Source organism: Zootoca vivipara, chromosome 13, assembly GCF_963506605.1.
Source record: "Zootoca vivipara chromosome 13, rZooViv1.1, whole genome shotgun sequence".
Lineage (NCBI taxonomy): Eukaryota > Metazoa > Chordata > Lepidosauria > Squamata > Lacertidae > Zootoca > Zootoca vivipara.
This window is the reverse complement of record NC_083288.1, coordinates 49,011,582-49,033,131: the sequence shown is the minus strand read 5'-3', so window position 1 is coordinate 49,033,131 and position 21,550 is coordinate 49,011,582. Positions and strand designations below refer to the sequence as shown.

Here is a 21,550-nt window from a genome sequence, read left to right as displayed (position 1 = left end):
GAGTTAGGGAGCAAAATGACCTGCTTGGGGTGGGGTGGGGGTGTTCTCCCTTTCTTAGTCCCCAGCACCATAGGAGGCTTCCCCCACCCCACAGGCAAGAGAGCAAGCGAAGGGGATTTTTTGTGGGAAGCTGTGGGTGGAAGAGAAGCTGGAGGAGCAGATATTTCTGACACTCTTGTAGGTTCAGAAGCTGAGAAAGAAACAACCCATTATGGCATTGGGGAAGGAAAGTGAAGTGTGGGGAGGGGAGATGTGGTCATGGAGAGGGAAAGGGAGAAGGGAAATTTGGTCTTGAAGGTAAACTGAGGCAGGGAGAGAGGGGATGCTGCTGTAATTCCACAGAAGGAAACTCAGGGAAGGAAATTGAAGCAGAGCCACCCTTAGTAGAGATATAAAAGGGGTAATGGCCTGCATCTCATTGCTTGGATTAGCAATTTCCAGTTAGAGAGTTGAGGGGGTGCGAGACGCAATTTTCAAACGTCACTGGATGAGAAGTGAGTTTCCTTTGAAATGAGTAAGGCTGACAAACTCTCAGGCCCGCCTTAGCCATAGAGGCTAGTGGCGCAGGGAACCACGGCGCTGGGCTCTGGAGGGCGCCAGGGAAGAGGTCCAGGGGCCACAGCTAGGGAGGGGATGTGCGGAGGTGCCGGGGCGCCTGGCGCGGCCAGCAGAACTCCCACCAAGGCCACTCGGGGCGCCCTGTCGCGCTCGTCTCCTTCGCCGGCTGCTCACCCGTAGCGCTGCATTGATGGACGGCCGAAGGTCCTGCGCAGGAACCGCAGCATGGTGCGGCTTTGCTCCGGGGGAGGCGAGCGGGACTCCGGCTCCTACCGGCCCCGTGCCGACGCTACTGCGCGGACAGAGCTCCCCCAGCCACACCGCCAGCCGATGCCTGCCCAGGGGAGCCCAGCAGGCAGGCAGCGGTGGGCTCACTACCGCTGGGCAGGGTCCCCGTCAGCCGCTGTGCCGCACCGCCTCCCTTCCTGCCGCAGATGGCAGCGGCTGCACAAAGCCAGCAGGCAGCGGCGACCTGTTGCGGCGGGTGCCGTCGCTCTCGCTTGGCCGGGGCCAAAGGGGGCCGCGCTCACCCAGCGTTGCGTGCCTCTCCTAAGCGACTCGCTGGCCAGCCCAGCTCCTCGCGGCTGCTGGGCAGCAGCGAGAGTGCCGGCAGCGGCCCCAACAGCGCCCTCCGCTCCAAGCTAAATTTTGGGAAGGGAGGGGGCGCCAGAGGGACCTTTGCACCACGGCGCTGGATGTGGTTAAGACGGGCCTGCAAACTCTGTTCCTATTTCCTCTTCGATAGTCACAGTCTGAATAAGAATGCCTCGTATCGTACATCTACTTGACCGGGAGACAGCCCCCTTTGAGACATGTCAGGATTATCTCTGTTTGAAAGCTTTATTTGGGGGCAATGTAGAGGTGGAATAAAGGCCCTATCCCTCTTCCTTCTGAGCTAGTTGCTCCTATGACAATGCATCTGTACTTTACCAATTACAGCAGTACCTTGGTTCTCAAACTTAATCCGTTCCAGAAGTCCGTTCCAAAACCAAAGCATTTCAAAACCAAGGCGTGCTTTCCCATATAAAGTAATGCAAAATGGACTAATCCGTTCCAGACTTTTAAAAACAACCCCTAAAACAGCAATTTAACATGGGTTTTACTATCTAACGAGGCCATTGATCTATAACAGGCATCCCCAAACTTCGGCCCTCCAGATGTTTTGGACTACAATTCCCATCATCCCTGACACTGGTCCTCTTAGCTAGGGATCATGGGAGTTGCAGGCCAAAACATCTGGAGGGCCGCAGTTTGGGGATGCCTGATCTATAAAATGAAAGCAATAATCAATACACTGTAGTATAAAATAAATAAGACAGTATTGTCAATGATAAAAATTAAAGTTATTCTTTCCCCTTACCTGCACTGATGATAGTCATTGTTTGGATGGGGGGGATTTTATCCGTTTATGCAGTCACACAATCAATCAGTCAGTAGCTGAACTGGGTTCCACGCAGTCACAAAAACAAATGAACCGAAAAAGCCTCATAAACAAAAAAAGCAAAATAAATAGCAAAAACAAAAGCGCCAAACTTAATCCGTTCCGGAAGTCCATTTGACTTCTGAAATGTTCGAAAACCAAGGTGCAGCTTCTGATTGATGCAGGTGCCCCAGAAACAATAGTTGACAGCTGCATTGGACGTTCGGCTTCCGAAAAAGGTTCGAAAACCTGAACACTTACTTCCGCGTTTTCAGCGTTTGAAGGTGCCGCTGTATATAGACATGTAAAATGATGCTTTAACAAGCTTAGCTAGGACCATTAACTCAACAAAGACTTGTTTGACCACTTCAACTGCCCATTCTACTCCAGACTCCCATCTTACAGATATAAATCCACAGCCTTGGTGGGGACGGACGCAAAGGCATCATCCATTGTCTGGCTAGGGGTTTTTATTAAGCACTGGACCACCCCAACTGACACACTCACACCACCAAGAGACTTCCTTGCAAGCACATCTAGCATTTGTCTAGTTTCAATAGTCTGGGAGCAGCTTCCATATTAATCAGTGGAGAAACCCAAGTTTTTACCAGAGCTGCGACTGAGCTGCAAACATAGCACCCTAATCCAAACGGGACAGGGAGACGGGCATGGAGCAGTTTTGCGGTACAACAGCTTGTTGTTGTTTAGTCATTTAGTCGTGTCCAACTCTTCGTGACCCCATGGACCAGAGCACGCCAGGCACTCCTGTCTTCCACTGCCTCCCACAGTTTGGTCAAACTCATGTTGGTAGCTTCGAGAACACTGTCCAACCATCTCATCCTCTGTCGTCCCCTTCTCCTAGTGCCCTCCATCTTTCCCAACATCAGGGTCTTTTCCTATACGGCTTGTGAAGCCTTATTACAGGAGATTGCAACCAACACAGCAATTGGCAAGTGTTTCTTACAGTCATAATTATATAGTCAATATAGGGCGGCACAGTGTTGGTGCTGACCTTGAAAGCCCTAAATGGCCCCGTATACCTGAAGGAGCGTCTCCACCCCCCATCGTTCTGCCCGGACACTGAGGTCCAGCTCCAAGGGCCTTCTGGCGGTTCCCTCCCTGCGAGAAATGAGGTTACAGGGAACCAGGCAGAGGGCCTTCTCGGTGGTGGTGCCCCCTGCCATCAGATGTTAAGGAAACAAAGAACTATCTGACTTTTAGAAGACATCTGAAGGCAACCCTGTATTGGGAAATTTTTAATGTCTAATGTTTTGCATTTTTTAAAAAATGTGCTGTATGCCACCCAGAGTGGCTGGGTGGCATACAATAAATATAATAATAATAATAATAATAATAATAATAATAATAATAATAAAAATAATAATAATAATAATTACAATATGTGCATTGGATCTCATGTATACACAAAGATCAGCCTGCAACAGAGCACTAACACTGGGCCACACTGCAGGGCAGTTGTAGACTATGTTCTTGCTCCCCGACCTGCAATATTAACCTCGGCCTACACTGCAGGGCTGGTGTAAGGCGCTAGGCCCCGCCCACCTCCACCTGGTCAGGTGGGCATCCTGCTCTGAAATCTGCATAAACTCCTCTCTCCACCCACCTCCTCGTTCCTGGTTGGCTGCTGCTCTAAGAGGCCGCGGTTCACAGAATGACCGCCAGGGGTCGCTGTGTGGCTCATCTCGAGCGGCGGTGGTGTTGAAAGCGCGCGTCTCCAAGGTTTCCACGGAACGCCAGCGGATGTGACGAAAGCGCCGGGGTGACGCCAGGCGCATCCCCATAGAAACGCGCCGGAAGCGCGGCGGGACATAAAAAAACGAAATTCCCGGGGTTAGCCGTAGAAGGAGGAGAACCAAGCGAGTGTCGGAGCGGCGAAGCGGCTCTGGGTCCCGAAAAAGAGGATAGGAAAGAGTTAAAAGGGCGCATGCGCAGCCGGAAGTGAAGCCGCCAAAAGCCCGTTCGGGGGCTAAAGGTTGCCAAGGGCAACGAAGAAGGGTATGACGCTTGTTTATTTGTTTATTTATTGCGCTTCTTTCGCCCTTTTAACCCACACAGGGAGCTGAAGGTGGCCACAACAACTCCGCGAGGTGGGCTAGGCCGAGTGGAAGTTGGCAGAAATTATGACTGGCATGGAGAGCGGTAGAGTTGGAAGGTACCCCCGAGGTCATCTAGCCCAACCCCCTGCGATGCAGGAACCTGCCAAGGAAGGAGGAGAGCCCACCACCTCCCGAGGGAGTCCGTTCCGCTGTATAATGGCTCTTACGGTACTTTCAGGAAGAGCAGAGAAAACGAAGGTCCTTCTCCACACAGCACACAGTTAATCTGCAGAACTCTCTCACTCAGGAAGCAGCCATGGGTCAGATTGCATCAAATAAACAAGGAATATTCGATGTTATGTTGGAGGAGGATGCCAGAAAACCTGGAATTATGTTCACGTATGGTGGGGGTGTAAATATGTACAATTTTTCTGGCAATGGAGATAACAGAAACCACTGGGCTAAAGCTGACTAAAAGTCCAGAGGTAGCATTATTATCGATTAATAATAATAATAATAATTTATTATTTGTACCCCGCCCATCTGGCTGAGTTTCCCCAGCCACTCTGGGCGGCTGCCAATCGAATATCAAAACAATACAGCATTAAATATTAAAAACTTCCCTAAATAGGGCGGCCTTCAGATGTCTTTTTAAAATAGGATTGCTGCTTATTTCCTTGACATCTGATGGGAGGGTGTTCCACAGGGCAAGTGCCACTACCAAGAAGGCCCTCTGTCTGGTTCCCTGTAACCTCACTTCTCGCAATGAGGGAACCGCCAGAAGGCCCTCGGCGCTTGATCTCACGATGGGGTGGAAGGTTCGCAGGCTAGGAAGGACTTGCTCACAAAATTATTGACAGCTGCATGAATTATGATGGCTAGGTTAATCTGTGGAACTCGCTCCCTCAGGAGCCAGCGACGGGCACCAATCCGGGTGGCTTGAGAATGAGGTCGGACAAATTGATGGCTGCCAATGGCTACTAGCCACGTTGCCTCTGCTCAGTCTCCACAATTCGGGGCAGTTTTTGGACACCGGTTCCTGGAAACCTCAGGAGGGAGAGAGGGGCTCTTGGGCTTCGGGTCCTGCTTCTTGGTTTCCCACAGGCTGGCCACTGTGGCCACTGTGAGAAGAGGTTGCCGGGCTAGAGGGGTCTCCGGCCTGATCCAGCTTCAGGGCACTTCTTACGTTCCTACGTCACCCAGGGAGCTTCATGGGCGAAGTGGAGATTTGAACCCTGGTCTCTCAGGTCTTACTAGTCTGACACTGAACCCTACTACACTGTGGTGGTGGTATATGAAGGGGTGGGAGTTGCCTTCATTGGAGGGAGGGGCACACAAAATGGAGGTGTGATGGGCAATGGAGTGGGGCCTTAGGGAGCAGCTGGGCGAAGTAAATCGGTGAGCCAAGTGGATGGAGGCTTATTCTGTGGAAGGGGTGGGGTCAGAAGGGGAGATGGAGCTGCTGCCTGAGTGCAGAAGAGGCTAGGAAGCTGTGGGTGTAAGAAGCTAGGCCAGGAATAGTCTTTCTGAGTCCTAATTGTGGCATTCCCCCCCCCCCCAATTTATTGCATTTCTATCTCAGCTTTTCCTCCAAGGAGCTAAAGGTGGAGTACATTGCTCTCCCCACCTCTTCCAAATTTAATCCCCACAACAACCTTGCGAGGTGGGTTTGGCTGAGAGGCAGCGAGTGGTGTCCAGGGTCAACCCGCAAGATTCATGCGGGGATTTGAACCCTGATCTGGCACTACATCGCACTGTCTCTCGCAGTTGCCAGCCTCCCGCTGCCGCTCACTTCTTACTTTTTCTCCCCTCAGGCGATGGCAGAAGCAGCAGCAAGGGCGGCTCCTGATCCCTGCGTCGCGTTGCGGCTCGTGGCCGCTGCGGCCTGGCACGTGGTGCAGAAGCAGCAGGTCAACGACTTCCCCCGCGTGCTGGCGCTGCTGGAGGCCGTGAACGAGGCGGCGCCTGACTTGGTGCACTTCCGGCACCTTGCCAAGCTGCAGTTGGGCCTGCAGGCAAAGGTAGGTCTCAGGCCAACATTTTTCATGTGTACAGATGTCATGCGATAGCACTGGCGGGGTTGAGGGGTGTTAAAAACAAAATAACCAGTGTTTTTTCTCTTATCTACCACTTGACTTGGGGGGGGGGGAGGAAACGCTTCAAAGCAGTTTACAAAAAGAATAATACAATAAAATGATCAGTAAAAAACCCAGCTTAAAGCACATGTCAACATTATAAATATTTGGGTAGGCTGGCCTAAACAAAGAAGAGTCAGGTGAAGGCGCCAGCCTGATGTCCATATCTCTCAGTAGCCTGGTCAGTCTTTGCTGGTTTTCACTTATTATCACCGAATGGCTCTTTGATCCTTTCCTCCCACCCCTGCTCCACAAGTTCTCCCAGGTCACCATAGAGGTCAGCTCCTTGACTTTTCTTTTCTCTCTTGCATCAGGTGATCATGAGCATGCTTCAGGAGGAGCAGCCAAATGGGAAGATCTATGACAATCTAGATACGTTCTTTCCAGAGGGGGAGACTCAGCCCCACACCAAAGCTGTGAGTGTCTGCCTATATGTTCGCCTTTCATTAAGCAGCAGCCATCCCTTCTTACTGTGGCCATCTTTTCCTTTCACCCCAGACGCCTCAGGACGTGAAGATGGTGCAGCTGGCTCAGGAGAACTTCCGGGATCTGGTGTTTGGGTTGCTGAGTGACCGTAGGGAGAGGGAGAAGTATGTGCAGGTGAGGCTGGGGGGCGATGTTGAGAGGCAAGTCGGGCTGGGGTGCACTTGAACATGCAAGTTTGGTTGTGGGTTTGCTTATCTGTGTTGGGCAGAAGTTGGGATTGAAGGGACAGGCTCAATAGTTCCTCCATCCTCAGAAGCTATTGGGGGGGGGGTTTGCAGCCCAGGAAGGATCATTCTCTGTGACAGCTCCTAAATAAGACAGCTCCTTGCAAATGCTGAAAACACACCTCTTCACCCTGGTTTTTTTGACATTTGGGGGGGCTATTTCCAAGACCCATCTTGTTTTTGTGATTGCAAGCTGATTAAGCTGTTAATATGGTGTTCTGGTTGCTGTAACCTGCCCTAGGACCTTGGGGTGAAGGGAGGGACGGCGATGATGATGATGATGATGATGATGATGATGATAGAATGGGACATGCTTTGCATACAGAACATCCTACATTTGATCAGGGCATCTTCAGTTAAGTTGAGAGATCAGGTATAAGGAATATCTGGCCCACCAGATCTTTGTGGTCTCCCAACTCCCATCAGCCCCAGCTACATGGCCAATGATCATAGTGCCACGACTTCTGCAGGGCCCCACGGGCTCCCCACCCGATAACAGAAAATGCTGGGGCAAATGGACAATCTCATAGAAGGCAGATCCCTATTCTGAAGATGGGTGTTGGAATAGCGCCTCGGTTGGAGGTTGTAAGGGGGAGAGAGTATAGAGAACCTCCCCCTATCATCAGTAGCAGCTCCTCCCCAAGCAGCCATGGAAGCGCAGGGTCTGAAGGAGCTAGTCAGGAAGCAGAGAGGGAGAGCAGGGCTTCTTCCCGCCTGTGGGAGAGCCCCTGCTCCACAGGCGGGAAGAGAGAGAGACGGAAAGGGGGGAGAGGGAAAAGACGGAGCATAGACCCTTTCCCCCGGCACCGGAATTAAGGAGGAGGAGGAAAGGGAGGAGTTTTGCTGTCCCCAGGCTCTTATGTTGGTCCAAGGGGCGGAAAGGGGCAGTGCCGGATTCTGACACGGAATAAGCGGACATGAAACCGACAGCTCATCACACAGTAAATAATGTGCACCAAATTAAAGACTCTGAAAGACAAGTATGTGGAGAGTCGTTACTCAGGAGTAGCCGTAATAACCTCTGACAGAGGTGATTGCAAACGTTCTTGGATGTTTGCCTTTTAGGAGCACCTGGAAAAGGATTACGGAGAAGCCTTTATGCAGGTGGTCAAAGAGCTCTTTCACGATTACCTGTGGCAACTGGAGAAAACCCTCCCAGAGCCCGATTTGCACCAGGTACCAGGCAGCAGTAGCAATAGTAGCGGGGCATGGGCTGGAACCAAGCGGTGAGCTGGCAGTCCACTGCCGTCGCCCCCCCCCTTCAGCACTCCTGGGGTGGAGGGGCCCCGTGGCTCCATGGTAGGGCACAGGCTTTATGGGCAGGCCTTGGCCCACACTTTTGCCTCCCCCCTCCCTAGCTGCTGGACACTGCCTGCCTCCAAGGGCCGAGCCGGACTCCCCAGCCGGACTCCAGCATCCTCTCGTGCTACCTCTCCGCCATGGGGTACCAGACCGCAGGTAGGTAACGAAGACATTTGCCTTGCGGCCCTTGGCCTTCCTTCCCTGTGTGTCCTTTGTTTGCAACCTCTTGCCCTTCTTCCAGGATTACCTATGCGCCCACCTTCTCCCCGCCTGTCAAGCTCCCTAGTTCACAGCGAGGAGGAGGGGGAACATAGGACACTTGAGCCCTCCCAGGCGCATGCATACAGGAGTAGTTCACCCTGCGCCCAGGAACAGTAAGTGTCTCCTTGTCCTCATTTTCCTGGTTCCCCTGCCCCTTAACGGCTTGTACTATCTTCTTCTTTTTCTCCCTCCTTTAGGGATTCCTCCAGGCGTCGACTGGGCAACCAGGGAATGGGTAGGTAGTCCTGCTTCTATGAATTTCTCCCCACTATGTGGGCAAGTACAATTCTGGGAATTGAATGTATTCCCCCCCCCCAAATAGTTTACTCCAGCCTCCATGCCTTGGTACCCTTCCATGTACATTGGGCTGCAGGTCCCATCAGCCCCAGCCAAAAGCAGCTGGAAGGCCAGCAGCTGAAGAAAAACCACATGAAGACTCACCGGGGGGGGGGGAGTTCCAGCGTTTGGATTTTTTGAGGGCTGGCTGTTTTCCCTCCCTTGTGAGACACCTCTTCCCTGCTCCCCAAATCACCCCGCTTTCCCCCGTTCTGTATTTCAGCCTCCTGTTTCTGGGAACATCTCTCTTTCTCTCTAGGGAAGGAGTGTATCAGGAGCAGACAGGGTGGAGGGGCTGTGGCCTGGCGTAGGTTTGGAATGACCAGGGTTAGAGGAGCTCAGCAGGGACTTCTGTTTCCTTGCTACCACCCTCCCCCCTTGCTAACTGCAGGGCCCTGACCTGACGGGCCTGCCCCCAATTTCCACATCCCTCCGCTTTCCAAAGGAGGGTAGAAAAATCCTTGCATTGACCTGGGGAGAAGATGCAGCCTTGGCTATGCAGGGGAGCAGCGAAAGATGTGCCAAGTGCCCATAACCCCTTCCGTTCTCTTTCTAGAAGAAGTCGAGGATTTTGTCCTGGATTCATGCAGTGACGGATGCGATTCCCCTTTCATGAAGGTGAGGAGCAAGATACTCAGCATGCCATTTTTTGGGGGGGGTGTGTGTTGAAAGTGCAGGTCAGGCCAGGGCCTTGGCTGGTGTCCCCGATGAATGTTGAAGGAACAGCTGTTGGCTCAGGCCCGTAATTCCCCCATCCCCGCCTGGAGCAGCCAGCTGGGGCTGATGGGAGTTGTAGTCCAAAACTGAGGGCCCTCGGTTGCGAAAGGCTGCTGTGCTGTAACTGTAAGCAAGCTCAAGCATGTGCAGCTGAAACAGCTGCATCTTGCTTCCCTGTTCCCTGTCAGGTTTTAGATTGTAAGCTCCTCAGGGCAGGGACCTATCCTCTAGCGCTCTGCAAAGTACCGTGTGCCCTGATATTTAAATAAGGCTGATGGAGATGCATTGAGTGTGTCCCTTCTTGAGCTTGAAGTGGAGGTGTGCCGGTGTGATTTGAAGGGGCTCCGCCAGCCCAAGGCCTCTTCCCCTTTCTCCTCCAACAGGGAGAATACCAGTGCACCAGGCACAACACCCTCATCCCCACGTTGCGACAGTACCTTAGCAACACCAGGAATCAGTGAGTGGCTGCCACCCCCCTCCCTTGCCTAGGAAGGGCCGCTGTTCTTTGCCACACCTTAACCTCTTCCTCTCCTCCTTCCCTTCCTCCAGATGTGCTAGTTCTTCAGCCTCAGCAACATCCCATCTAACATGACATCCGCCCCATTGCTCTCCTTCTCCTCCTCCTCCAAACATGTCCGCACAAAGAGATTTTAAGGGCTTTATTTTGGGTTTCGGCAAACAGTGCAAAAGTTTCTGGCGCTGCTCCCACGGAAAACGCCTCCCCTGCTCCCTTTTGAGTTTGGTCTCGGGAAGGAAAGATGCAAATTGTGCAGCGCAGAAGCGGGGCTGGCGTACAAATACTGGAATAAAATAATTACGCGGACGCACGTCTCCTTTCTACTCACAAAAGGAGGGCGGTCTGCCCATACTGGACTGTGCAAGGAATGCAGTGGAGGGGAGTAAGGAGTGCCAGCCTGGCGTCGGGCATGGGGTGGATTTGGTCAGCGCCAGGCCTGGTGCTTGTAAACCTGCCGGTGCTCCAGCTTGCCAGCCTGCGCAGATACTCCTCCCACTGGAGTAGCCCAGGAGCGGCTGCTGTCTCGTGGGGCAGAGGTCAGGGTTGGCCGGCCTCGCCAAAGATGGGGTTGGCTTGCTGGGTGACCCGGATGAAGGTGGTCCTGCGGCTGAGCTCCTTCAGCTTGGCAGCCCCCACGTAAGTGCAGGTGGAGCGGATGCCGCCCATGATGTCCCGCAAGGTGTGCTCCACGTCGCCCTTGAATGGCACTTGCACCACTTTCCCCTCGGATGCCCTGCAGGGGGAGGAGGGGAGATATTAGCAGTCAGGCAGGGGCTGTCCCATTCCCTCTCCTCGTACATTTAGCATGTTTTACTGGAGCTGCAGAGAAGCTCTAGGTCCCAGCCTCATCCAGCCGTTTTGGGGGAACCATCCCTCTCTTCCCAGGCTTGACATCAGGCGCAGGAAAAATTCAAGCTGAGGCTTGAGCGTGCTCACAAATCCTCCTCTGCTTGAACCTTCAACACCATAATCCAGGGGTCCCCAAACTAAGGCCTGGGGGCTGGATAGCCTTCTAAATCCGGCCCGCGGACGGTCCAGGAATCAGCATGTTTTTACATGAGTAGAATGTCTCCTTTTATTTAAAATGCATCTCTGGATTATTTGTGGGGCATAGGAATTCGTTCATTCCCCCCCCCCAAAAAAAATATAGTCCGACCCCCCACACACACAAGGTCTGGGGGGCCGGGGACCGGCCCCCTGCTGAAAAAGTTTGCTGACCCCTGCCATAATCCTTACTAGAAATATAGGAGAGTGTGTGGCAAGAGAGGCAAAGAGGCATCTTGCCCCATCATTCCACTTCTTGCATTTAGTTATTTGATTCTTTGAGGAGCAACTCCCTTCATCTCTTGCTATTGGCCATGCTTGCTGTGGCTGATGGGAGCTGCCAGAGTTTTCCCACTCAGGCATCACAGCAAGGATGCTGCCGTGTTAAAAATGCCACAACAACTTGAGCCATGATCACAAGACTCCTTGCCTTCCCTGCTTTTCCACCTGATGACTCCCCTCCCTAGACCTTGTGAGGTTTCCCCCCAGCCTGGCTGACCTTTCCCTTCCCCTCACAAAAGCTGCCCTGTGCTCTATTACTGACATGCCCTTGCCTGGCTCTTGGCAATCAGATTTCCACCCAAGAGACTACAATTGTGCTTTTGTTCCCTCTACAGTCGTACCTTGGTTCTCGAACAGAATGCGTTCCAGGAGTCCGACTCCTGGAACCGTTCGAAAACCAAGGCACAGCTTCCACTTGGTTGCAGGAGTGTCCTGCGGCCGTTCGGAAGCCGCGCCGGATGTTCGGCTTCCAAAAATCGTTCGAAAACCGGAACACTCACTTCCGGGTTTCGATCTTTCGGGAGCCGATTTGTTCAGGAGCCGAGGCGTTTGAGATCCAATGTACAACTGTACTTCAGATGCTCAGGCATGAGGGTTGATACTTATGTTGCCCAAACAGCAGCACCTGCATGCAAGGAAGAGGAATTGGCAGAAATAGGAAAAATCTGGAGTGGGGAAATGTTCCACAGCTCACCACCATTGTATGGGCCACAGTTACCAATGAGGACTGAATGTGCTCGGTGGCTGCGGAACGTTGGCTGATTTTTATTTCAGGAAATTTATATGCCGCATGATTGTAAACAAAAAACCACGGCGGTTTACAAAATGAATAAAATCATTAATAAAAACAGCTATTCAAAACATTTAAAAGCTAATTAAAGTCAACAATAAAGACATATTAAAACTCACGTCAACATTCCGCATACCCTGCGAGGCTTGCCTAAACAAAAATGTGTTCAGCAGGTGCCAAAAAGTGTACAGTGGAGGCAGCTGCCTGTTGTTCAAGAGGCAGAGAGTTCCAAAGATGCGTTTCCTACCTATGCAGGTGTTAACGTGGCACCTGTAGCAGTGCCGGTTCTGCCGATAGAAGTGGTTGAGTGAGCGTAATGCTTTTTTGTGTTTTAATATTCTGCTGGCAGCCGCCAAGTGTGGCTGAGGCAACCCAGTCAGATGGCTGGCATCGAAGGAATAAATTATTGTCTTATTGACAGAAGGGGGGGGGGAATGAGAAGAGAGTCTTGGTGTAAGGCACACCTGGCAGATCGCAGCAGCAAATCAGAGTGCTTCTACCCTGCAACATTTTACAAAGAGGAGTGAATGTGAACTGGGTAACGGAAGGGGAAAAGGAGCGAGCACAAACTCTTATTTCTGCCACCATACCTGTAGTCTGCCACACCCCCGGCATACTTCTTCATGGCTACCTCTGAGCTCATGCCGTAAAAGAGCTTGTACTGCTTGCCTTCCTTCTCAATGAGCTCCCCGCCAGATTCGGTGTGGCCCGCCAGCATTCCTCCCAGCATGACAAAGTCCGCGCCAGCACCTGCACCCACAGCAGAATTGGGAGGCGTGTGAGACAAGCTTCCTTAGCTGCGGGACCCTGAGAACCTCTCTGGGGGTTCTGCCGCCACCCCGACAGATTGACCCAGGGAAGTTGGAAGGGCGGGGTTTTAATTTTTACCAAAAGCCTTTGCAACGTCTCCCGGGCAGCTGCAGCCTCCATCCTGCAGGAGAGAGGGCGGAAGGACAATCTCGGCATTCCTCGTTCAATCTCCCTACAGCTGCCATCCTAAGCACCTGCCTTCTCTTAGCAAAAGGGCTTGGGCAAGCCTCTAGTCCTCATGGCTGGAAAGCCTACGCTTTGAGATCGGAACCAGCGGCGCAGCTGTCCTAAGAGTTCTTAAACCGGATCAAACCCTCTGCAGCAGTCAGGGCTCCCCCTTCCCAAGACCCCCTGCAAAACGGCGGCCAATTGAGGGGGCAGGAAAATGGAACGCTCACTGTCGGGGCAGTGATCCCAGGACAAATTGTAGTTCAAGAACAATGGGTGGGCAGAGCTTCCCCTTCCAACCCCTGCACCAAAGGGGCTCCAGCATAGTTAAGTCTCCTGCCATCCCTTTGCCCACTGGACCTGGCAAGGGAGGAGCCGGGCATCTCACCGAGATGATGTGCCCATTGAGGCCGTGGGCGGCGTCGGCACATTCCATGACAGCGCTGAGCTGGGGGTAGCCGACCCCTGTCTTCTTCCGCGTGGTACAAACCGAGCCTGGGAGGAGACAAGGCAAGTGGTTTATATATATATCATTTTTATTGACTTTTCTGTTTTGCAGTTAAGATATCAATGACTTCCCTTCTTCCCTTTCCATGGTTCATTTTACATATCATAAATCCCTGCATATTTTACAAAAACTGGACCAATCAGTATTCCATTATTGCATCCATCAAAACTTATTTGCACCGTTGAATTTATCTTAATGCTGCCAGCGTTTTCAGCTGTGCACAATTATTTCCCACATATTCAATAAATGTTTTCCAATCTTCTCTTTAAGTATATTCTTCTTGTTCTCCCATTCAATATTTTAAGTACACAAGCTGCACATATTCTGTCAACTTAAGTTGCCATTCTACTTTACTTGGAACCTCGCTCGTTTTCCATTTTTTGGGCTAACAAAACACATGCCGCAGTTGTAGCGTACATAAATAACCTTTTTTGACACCTGGGAATTTCAATCTGAATTATCCCCAACAGAAAGGACTGTTGGGGTGGGGTGAGTACCTTTAAACGTTTTAAAAAATTCATTACGGATCATTTCCCAATACACTTTTGCCCTTTGGTTAAACCCTTTACCCTTTGGTTTAACCTAGCCAGCCTGCCCTTTCAGAGGAACGGAGGGGGTTGGGGCAGGGCAGGACTTGAAAGACCTCGTCTTCCCTCGATTGAGATTTGACATGCCCCCACTCCCAGGACAGATGGCCAGCCAGGTTCTGTTTTAAAAAGAGCACGCACCATTTAAAAGGAATGGTTAAGGCAGTTGGGTGTGTTTAACCTGGAAAAGAGAAGACTAAGAGGAGATATAATAATAATAGTAATAATAATAATAACAACAACAACTTACTTTATACCCCGCCCTTCCCAGTCAAGACCAGGCTCAGGGCGGCTAACAACAAAAATATCAACGCAAGTATAAAAAACAATTCAGTTAAAATGCAGATTAATACAATGTTAAAATTCAATTTTAAAATTAAAAATCCACAAATAATATAAAACCATTATAAGATAAAACCTTAGGGGAGGGTAACCCCGGGGTCAGACTGCATCAGTTCAAAGGCCAAACGGAACAGCTCTGTCTTGCAGGCCCTACGAAAAGATGACAAATCCCGCAGGGCCCTAGTCTCCTGAGACAGAGCGTTCCACCAGGTTGGGGCCAGTACTGAGAAGGCCCTGGTCCTGTTCGAGGCCAGCCTAACCACCTTGTGACTCGGGATCTCCAGTATGTTATGATTTGTGGACCTTGATGTCCTCTGCGGGTCATACCAGGATATCTTCAAATATATCAAGGGCTGTCACATGGAAGATGGGGCAAGCTTGTTTTCTCCCACTCTGGAGGATAGGACCCAAACCAATGGTTTCAAGTTAGAAGAAAGGAGTTCCTGAATAAACATCAGGAAGAACTTTCTGACAGAGCTGTTTTGACGGTGGAACAGACTCTTACTAGAGGTGGTGGGCTCTCCTTCCTTGGAGGTTTTTAAGCAGAGGTTGGATGGTCACCTGTCATGGATACTTTAGTTGAGATTTGGACTGGATGCCTCTTGGGGATCCCTTCCAACTCTGCAATTCTATGAACCCGTTCCAACAGCTTGCACCAGCCATCAATATTCCATACCGTCCACCTGCCAAATTTGGCACAGAAGGGGGCAATCCTGATAAAGATCTCGCGAGTGGGGTCAGAAAGATTCTCCACAGAAGGATCACTTCTGCCTATCAACCTATCCAGACCTTAAGAGCCTTATCAGTGAATAAATAAGGGTCCCTTCAGTTTATCACAAGACTCCTGCCATAACCCCAAGGTGGATCTGGCCCCAAAGCTCACCTATCCTTCTACACTTACCTGGTCCAATCCCCACTTTGATTATATCCGCTCCTGATAAGATGAGCTCTTCCACCATCTCCCCTGTCACCACATTCCCAGCCTGGTGAAGAGAAAAACGTCTGACTTATAGGACAGAAAAGGCTGGCTTGGGTGAAACATGCCATGGTGGGACATATGGATGAAATTCTGAAGCCTTCAAGGCAAAGGCTACACCATAGAGTGGGAACAATGTGAGGGATGTGAAAAAAATAGTGGGACATGGTCAGGAAACACAGCTAGCCTTGCCATATAGTCCTATACATTCTGGTAAACTCTTGACTACTGCAATACACTCTACTTAGGGCTACCCTTGAAGACTGTCCAGACATGGCAGCAATATCGGGAGTAAAATAAATACGGAAGAGCCCTACAGGATTGGGCTGAAGGCCCATCAAGTCCTTACAGTGGCAAAGTGGATGCTGCAAAGGGAAGCCCAAGAAAGATGAAACGTACAATGATGTTGTGATCTGGAAACCGCTTGCGCACGTCCTTCAGGAACTGGACAAAGTGCTCAGAGTATCCGTTGGCCACGTCCAGGCAGATGTAGCGCACCTGCGGCACCGTCTCGAGGATCTGCTCCAGCTGTTCAAAGTCGCAGGGGCCGGTGCCTGAACTGGCTGCCACGTTCTGGGGAGAAGCACCAGGACAGGTTGTAAAGAACTAGACAGGGAGGAGATGGGGTTGCCCTATTCCCCAGGGCAATTTGAGACCTGAGGGCGACTCAACGGATGACCCAGGAGAGGAGCTAATGTCAGGTGGCCTACAGCCCAAGCAAGGGTGACAACATTCACTCACCAGCAGGCATTCTGGGTTCTCCGCCGCAAACTCCTTCCACTGGTCCAGACTGTAGTGTTTGTGGATAGTGGTGAAGAGAGAGAACTGGGAAGAGAGAGATGGAGGGGAAACAGACACTGAGGAAAGTGAGGAAACAGCCCTAGAGCAGGCATCCTTCAACTCTGGGTGTCCTGGTATTACTGAGACTACAACTCCCATCATCCAGACACCTTGGGCAGATGGTCAGGGATGGTGGGAGTTAAGAGTCCAGCATCTTCTGGAGGGCCCCCAAGGCTGAAAAACATTGCCTTGCAGGTACCACCAAATTGAGATCAGGTATTACATTTCTCCCCTCCCTTCTAGCAACCTTTACTAGTAAATAAATAAAATTAAGTCGCCAGTGATCCCGAAGCTGAACACCTTTGCCAGGGCTAGCAGGGAGCAGTTCCTCTGCTGAAGCAGGAAGCCCTTGCAGCACCCAGGTGACCAGGCGCCTCGACAGCCACCATACCTTGCAAAGGACCTTGGCCATCTCAAAGGTGCCCACCGTGTCCATGTTGGCAGCAATGATGGGGATCCCTGTGTATGTCTGCTTGGAGTTGCGGAATATGAAGGACCTCATGAGATCCACCTGGGAGGGAAGGAAACCAAGATCAAAGGTATAGGGCTGCAGGAGCGATGTGGCCTGAGAATCCCTGCTCCCAACTTCTGAGGTGTCACATGAAGATAGAAACTAGGGTCTCCCAGTATGGAGCAGCAGGCGGGGGGACCTGTTTCTTCCATCTTCTGTTGCGGCTTAAACTAAACATCCTGCAGTACTCGCCCGCCAGGGAACAATATGCTAAATCGATGACTCAGCCAATGCTTTACCTGCAGAAAGTGTTGTCCCTGATATCCCCAGTCCTCAGGATGTAGGACCCAGGGTGTGAGGGAGCGGATTTCTTTAATTTAAAAAGGTTGCTAGCCCTCATGGCTTCAAAGCAAACATCTGTAACGTGACCCTATGACAGGGATTTGGATTTGATATCCCGCCTTTCACTCCCCTTAAGGAGTCTCAAAGCGGCTAACAATCTCCTTTCCCTTCCTCCCCCACAACAAACACTCTGTGAGGTGAGTTGGGCTGAGAGACTTCAGAGAAGTGTGACTAGCCCAAGGTCACCCAGCAGCGGCATGTGGAGGAGCGGGGAAGCGAACCCGGTTCACCAGATTGCAAGTCCATTGCTCTTAACCACTACACCACACAACCAAACAAATCACTTTAGAACAGGGTGAAGGTGGACCAGCCCATGTGGGCTTATCCACCATCAGAAAATGATACTTGGGGGCATATTTACTTGCACTGGATTTCAAGCCCCATCCCCCCCCCATGAGCTTTTCTCAATTATGTTCCAGTCAGCAATTACAGCAGGTCCAGTCTGGGAGGGAAGGGCTTCAAATATCAGACTGGTCTCCGTTTCAATGCCCTGACTCTCTTCAGTGTCCCACACTTGTGTTTCAGCAAACTGGAACATACAGGGGGGCATCGAAGCAGCATTCTCACCTCACTGCGAGACTTGAGAGTGCTCCGTTTCGGCCTCAAGAGGACATCCTTGAAGTCTAACTTAATGTCATTGTCAATGTGTGGCATCTTCGACCCCTTGGAAGGAAAGCAAAAAAAAGGTCACACTCGGGGACACAAGGCAGAAAATCCTAGCCTATTTGACCTGGAAAACACCAGCACTAATCAGTAGATAACAAATTAACTAATTAGTGAACGTAAGAACAGCTCTGCTGGATCAGGCCAGTGGACCATCAAGTCTAGTATCCAGTTCTTAGTGGGCAACCGGCTGCTCCAAAAGTAAAACCAAAAGCCCTGAGCACAACTGTAGAACAAATTGTTATCGAAAGCGTTGCCTGTTTAAGACACACATTTCTTTTTTTATATATTTTTATTGAATAATTTTTACAAAACCAATAATCAACCAATATAGCCAATTACTTTTCTTTTTCCCCTCCCCCCTCCCCCCACCCTCCAAAGACTTCCCTCAGCTCCCCTCTCTGGTTTATTTCCCCTCTCTGGTTTATTTATACATATTATTCTCTGCATGTCTGTACTAGAGGATTTTCCCACAATTAAAATCTTTATTATGGTCTATTCAAGGCCACTCCTGTGTTTTTTTCAGTTCTGCCCAGAAGTGAAAGTATTTTTCCACTCCCGAGCTGAACCGTAAAATCTCCCCTTCACACTTTTGGGCCTCCCCCACCCCCCTGCAAATCCTTAAAAAAGAATTAAAAGGGAGAGAAGGAGAAAATGGAAAGACAGAAAATAAAAATTAAATAAAAGTGGATGTTGTCAATATGTTTCAGTGCCTCTTAACACCCAGAGGTTAGTTAGTTAGTTAGCACAGCCAAATCTTACTTGTCAGAATTGACAGGCCCAATATCAAACAGGACAATTCAGACATAAAGTACAACCAATAGATAAACAAACCAACACAAACAATCAATGCAAAATTATATACTTCTCTTCAGCAGTTCCTTTACTTTCCAAAAAGGTGGCAGTGAATGGAGAGTAGCGAACTTTTCATTGCAATCAAATATGTTATAGTCCAGTTCATTAACTTTCTAATCCAGTATATTATAGTCCAAGTCTTCCATTTTTAAACTTTAAGAGGTATGCTTCCAAAGATGTCAGAAAGTGTTAAAAAGTTACTTGCTGGCAGTTAGTGTTGCATCGAGTTCCCTGGTCTCAGTAGGCAGTTATATTCCAGTCCAACTCCAGCTATTCTAGGTTCTCCTTTCTTTCTGGGGGATTCTGGATTCCTCCCCCAATATGAATAGAGAATTCTGCTGCTTAGCCTCAATTTTGTGCCTCCAAATTCCAGGGTTGGAAATTTTAACGCCTCTATTTCCAAAGCTCTTCCATGCAAAAGTCTTTAGCTTTCTACTCTGCCAAAGTATCAATCTGTCAAATTATGTCTCTGTCCTACTGTCAATTTGTATCTCGAAGTTACCCTACTGAAGAGCAACTGTAGCCAATATGTGTCCAAAAGAAAGAGAGTCTCTTGAAATTAAAGTTGCTTAAAAGTCTCCATTAGCTCCTCCTCCAATGCTCTACTCCCATTCACAAAAGATTCCCCTGCAGAGCCTGTCCGCAGAAATCGGAAGCCAAATCAAAAATTTTAAACCTAATTTCTTCTTTCAAGTTTTATTTGGCTTATTTACCTCCAATTGGAAAATCCACTGCTTTCGGTGACAGCATGTGGCTTTGGCTGTAGGGTGCAATGGAGCCGTGAGCGGACTCAGGCCTCTTCCCCTCCCCCTCGCAAAAACAGCGACGAGACATCGGGGTTACGGCGAGTTCCCAACGCTCTGCTGGACCCCTAGAGTCCCCCCTTGCCCATGGGGGTTTTTTGGGGGGCGCCTAGCCCTGGCGCTCACCCCTGGGGCCCTGACAGCCTGGACCGTGTCGTCTTTTATTCAGACGACAGGGAACCACACCGCCATTCCGCTCCGCAGCAGACGGGAAGTCTCAAGACACACATTTCTTTTCAAAGCCCATTTTGTCAATATTGAAAATGAAAATGAAAAGACTTTCCTATAGCAACCAGTAGTGGGTTTTGGCATTAAAATGCATGTTATCTTACAGGCCGTGACTTGCGTTGCTTCCACGAACCACGGCTTGCTAACACTAACAGCCGTTCATGACCTCTCCTTCTGCCTCAGTTTCTCGCAGTGATTGCACACATGCCACTCTATGGAAAAACACTAGGCCAGGCATCCCCAAACTGCGGCCGTCCAGATGTTTTGGCCTACAACTCCCATGATCTAGCAAGTGAATCTCCCATGAACTAACAGGACCAGTGGTCGAGGAAGATAGGAATTGTATTCCAAAACATCTGGAGGGCCGAAGTTTGGGGATGCCTGCACTAGGCCCATTGTATCCCTGATCTCCACATAATCTCTGAGTCTCTAGTCTTCAGTTAAGTTGTTCATCAAACTACAACTCCATCTCCACCACCTCTTAGACGCTACCTCTTGGACTTCCAATACCATTAACGATTAAGACACCCCACGACAGACTTTAGACCTGCCACAGCACCTGCTGCAGCACCTGCCGCATTAAAACCTCAACCATCGTCTCTCTCTATGGGCTTGTCACCAGTCTTCAAGGCCTTGACGAACCTCGTCCTCAGCTGTGGCATCCAAACCTATCAGCAGCTCTTATCGCCAAGGGAAGCGGAGACGATTACAGGCTTTTGCAAAGACTTTGCACCTCTTATCTCTCATTATCCCGCTGGTACCAGGAACACAACCCCACATCCTAATGCTATAAATTGACAGCAAGTTTTGAAATGGATGCACTTCCAGGGAAGCCTCTGTATGGCGGACCCCAGCATTTGAGCACACCTGCGGGGCGGCTGATTCTCTTGAAACCAGTAGGGTGCCACTGCCAGCAAACTGGGACAGGGGCGCAGGTGACACAGAACCATCAAACCCACCACCTGACCCCTCCCCCAGCAATGCACTGCCATGTTAGCATAAGTTATGCTAACTCTGCATCGCTGCCCCGGACCCCGACCCCACTCAGAGCGAAGGGGACGTGGTTCACATCAAGAATATGGGGTTTGTTTTGGAGGGGACAACTGCGAAGGGCCGGATTGAGACCTACTTCCGGTGCACCCTTGGGCACCCCCGCGCGCACTTCCGGTTGCGGCTACCCGATCTCAGAAGGCAGGAGTCAGCGCGAGCCTCTTTTCCACAACGGCGCGGTTCCACCCGGCTTCTCTCCACTCGACCACGCCCCCCTTTCTTCCTGGTCCTTCTGGACCTCTTCGGCGCACTGCCCTGTGGTCCTTGTAGTCTTCTCCCCTCATCGCCTATAACGGTGTAGAGCGCTCGCTGGACTGCAACTCCCACAAACCAACGCGCCTGGAACCGCCCTCGGGAAACGTTTTCCCCCACCTGCGTGCGTGCGCGCAACGGCGAATCTCGCGCTAGCCAATCAAGAGCGGAAAAGACGTCTGCTCCCAGCGGGAGGGGCACGGCGGGGGGGGGAGATGGGTTTCTGCCGCAGTGCCTGACGGGAGATGTAGTCCGAATAATAGAAGGCGGAGAGCGCGAAACAGAAGTGAATGGCTGGCGAACAATTAAGCAGGGCTGGAATTATAGTCCTGCCCATTAAAGCATTTAAGCGACGGCTGATGTGGCAGTTTAGAGCAAAATGCGCGGGAGACGTAGTTCGTAAAGGTTCAGTTATGTGGAAAGGACTCCATCTCCCATAGTGCACTGCGCGTCAGTAAGCGAAAGGGTGTCGAAGAGGTGAATTCA

General features: G+C 50.7%; 2 protein-coding genes across 7 annotated transcripts; one reads left to right on the top strand and one right to left on the bottom strand.

Annotated features, from left to right (window-relative positions):
- Positions 1–3,781: 3,781 nt before the first annotated feature.
- Positions 3,782–10,181, top strand: TINF2 (TERF1 interacting nuclear factor 2). 5 transcript variants are annotated; one of them, XM_035135916.2, is made up of 11 exons: positions 3,782–4,263; positions 5,850–6,056; positions 6,485–6,586; positions 6,669–6,770; positions 7,946–8,056; positions 8,239–8,338; positions 8,424–8,556; positions 8,641–8,678; positions 9,339–9,397; positions 9,880–9,953; positions 10,046–10,181. In XM_035135916.2, exons 1-11 carry the CDS (start codon positions 4,120–4,122, stop codon positions 10,086–10,088), a joined length of 1,113 nt encoding a protein of 370 aa, XP_034991807.1. In that variant the 5' UTR covers positions 3,782–4,119; the 3' UTR covers positions 10,089–10,181. The 5 variants fall into 5 exon arrangements, with proteins under 5 accessions (XP_034991807.1, XP_034991806.1, XP_034991810.1 ...); XM_035135915.2 differs by having other exon boundaries at positions 9,336–9,397; XM_035135920.2 differs by having other exon boundaries at positions 3,784–3,994; positions 9,336–9,397.
- On the bottom strand, positions 10,141–21,047 carry GMPR2 (guanosine monophosphate reductase 2). 2 transcript variants are annotated; one of them, XM_035135922.2, is made up of 10 exons: positions 20,892–21,047; positions 17,781–17,876; positions 16,752–16,871; positions 16,262–16,345; positions 15,920–16,093; positions 15,446–15,527; positions 13,496–13,602; positions 13,018–13,060; positions 12,720–12,879; positions 10,141–10,746 (listed from the first exon to the last, which is right to left on the bottom strand). In XM_035135922.2, exons 2-10 carry the CDS (start codon positions 17,865–17,867, stop codon positions 10,551–10,553), a joined length of 1,053 nt encoding a protein of 350 aa, XP_034991813.2. In that variant the 5' UTR covers positions 17,868–17,876; positions 20,892–21,047; the 3' UTR covers positions 10,141–10,550. The 2 variants fall into 2 exon arrangements, with proteins under 2 accessions (XP_034991813.2, XP_034991814.2); XM_035135923.2 differs by having other exon boundaries at positions 20,941–21,047.
- Positions 21,048–21,550: the final 503 nt, after the last annotated feature.

What these genes read in the sequence shown, in the direction of transcription:
- TINF2 (XM_035135915.2), top strand. Translation starts at nt 4,120, where the DNA reads ATGACTGGCATGGAGAGCGGTAGAGTTGGAAGGTACCCCCGAGGTCAT. An exon ending in AGTTGGGCCTGCAGGCAAAG is followed by an intron (nt 6,057 to 6,484) that starts GTAGGTCTCAGG and finishes CTCTTGCATCAG; the next exon opens with GTGATCATGAGCATGCTTCA. An exon ending in AGAGGGAGAAGTATGTGCAG is followed by an intron (nt 6,771 to 7,945) that starts GTGAGGCTGGGG and finishes TTTGCCTTTTAG; the next exon opens with GAGCACCTGGAAAAGGATTA.
- GMPR2 (XM_035135922.2), bottom strand. Translation starts at nt 17,867, where the DNA reads ATGCCACACATTGACAATGACATTAAGTTAGACTTCAAGGATGTCCTC. An exon ending in AGACGTTGCAAAGGCTTTTG is followed by an intron (nt 12,880 to 13,017) that starts GTAAAAATTAAA and finishes CTGTGGGTGCAG; the next exon opens with GTGCTGGCGCGGACTTTGTC. An exon ending in GGGGGTGTGGCAGACTACAG is followed by an intron (nt 10,747 to 12,719) that starts GTATGGTGGCAG and finishes CTCCCCCTGCAG; the next exon opens with GGCATCCGAGGGGAAAGTGG.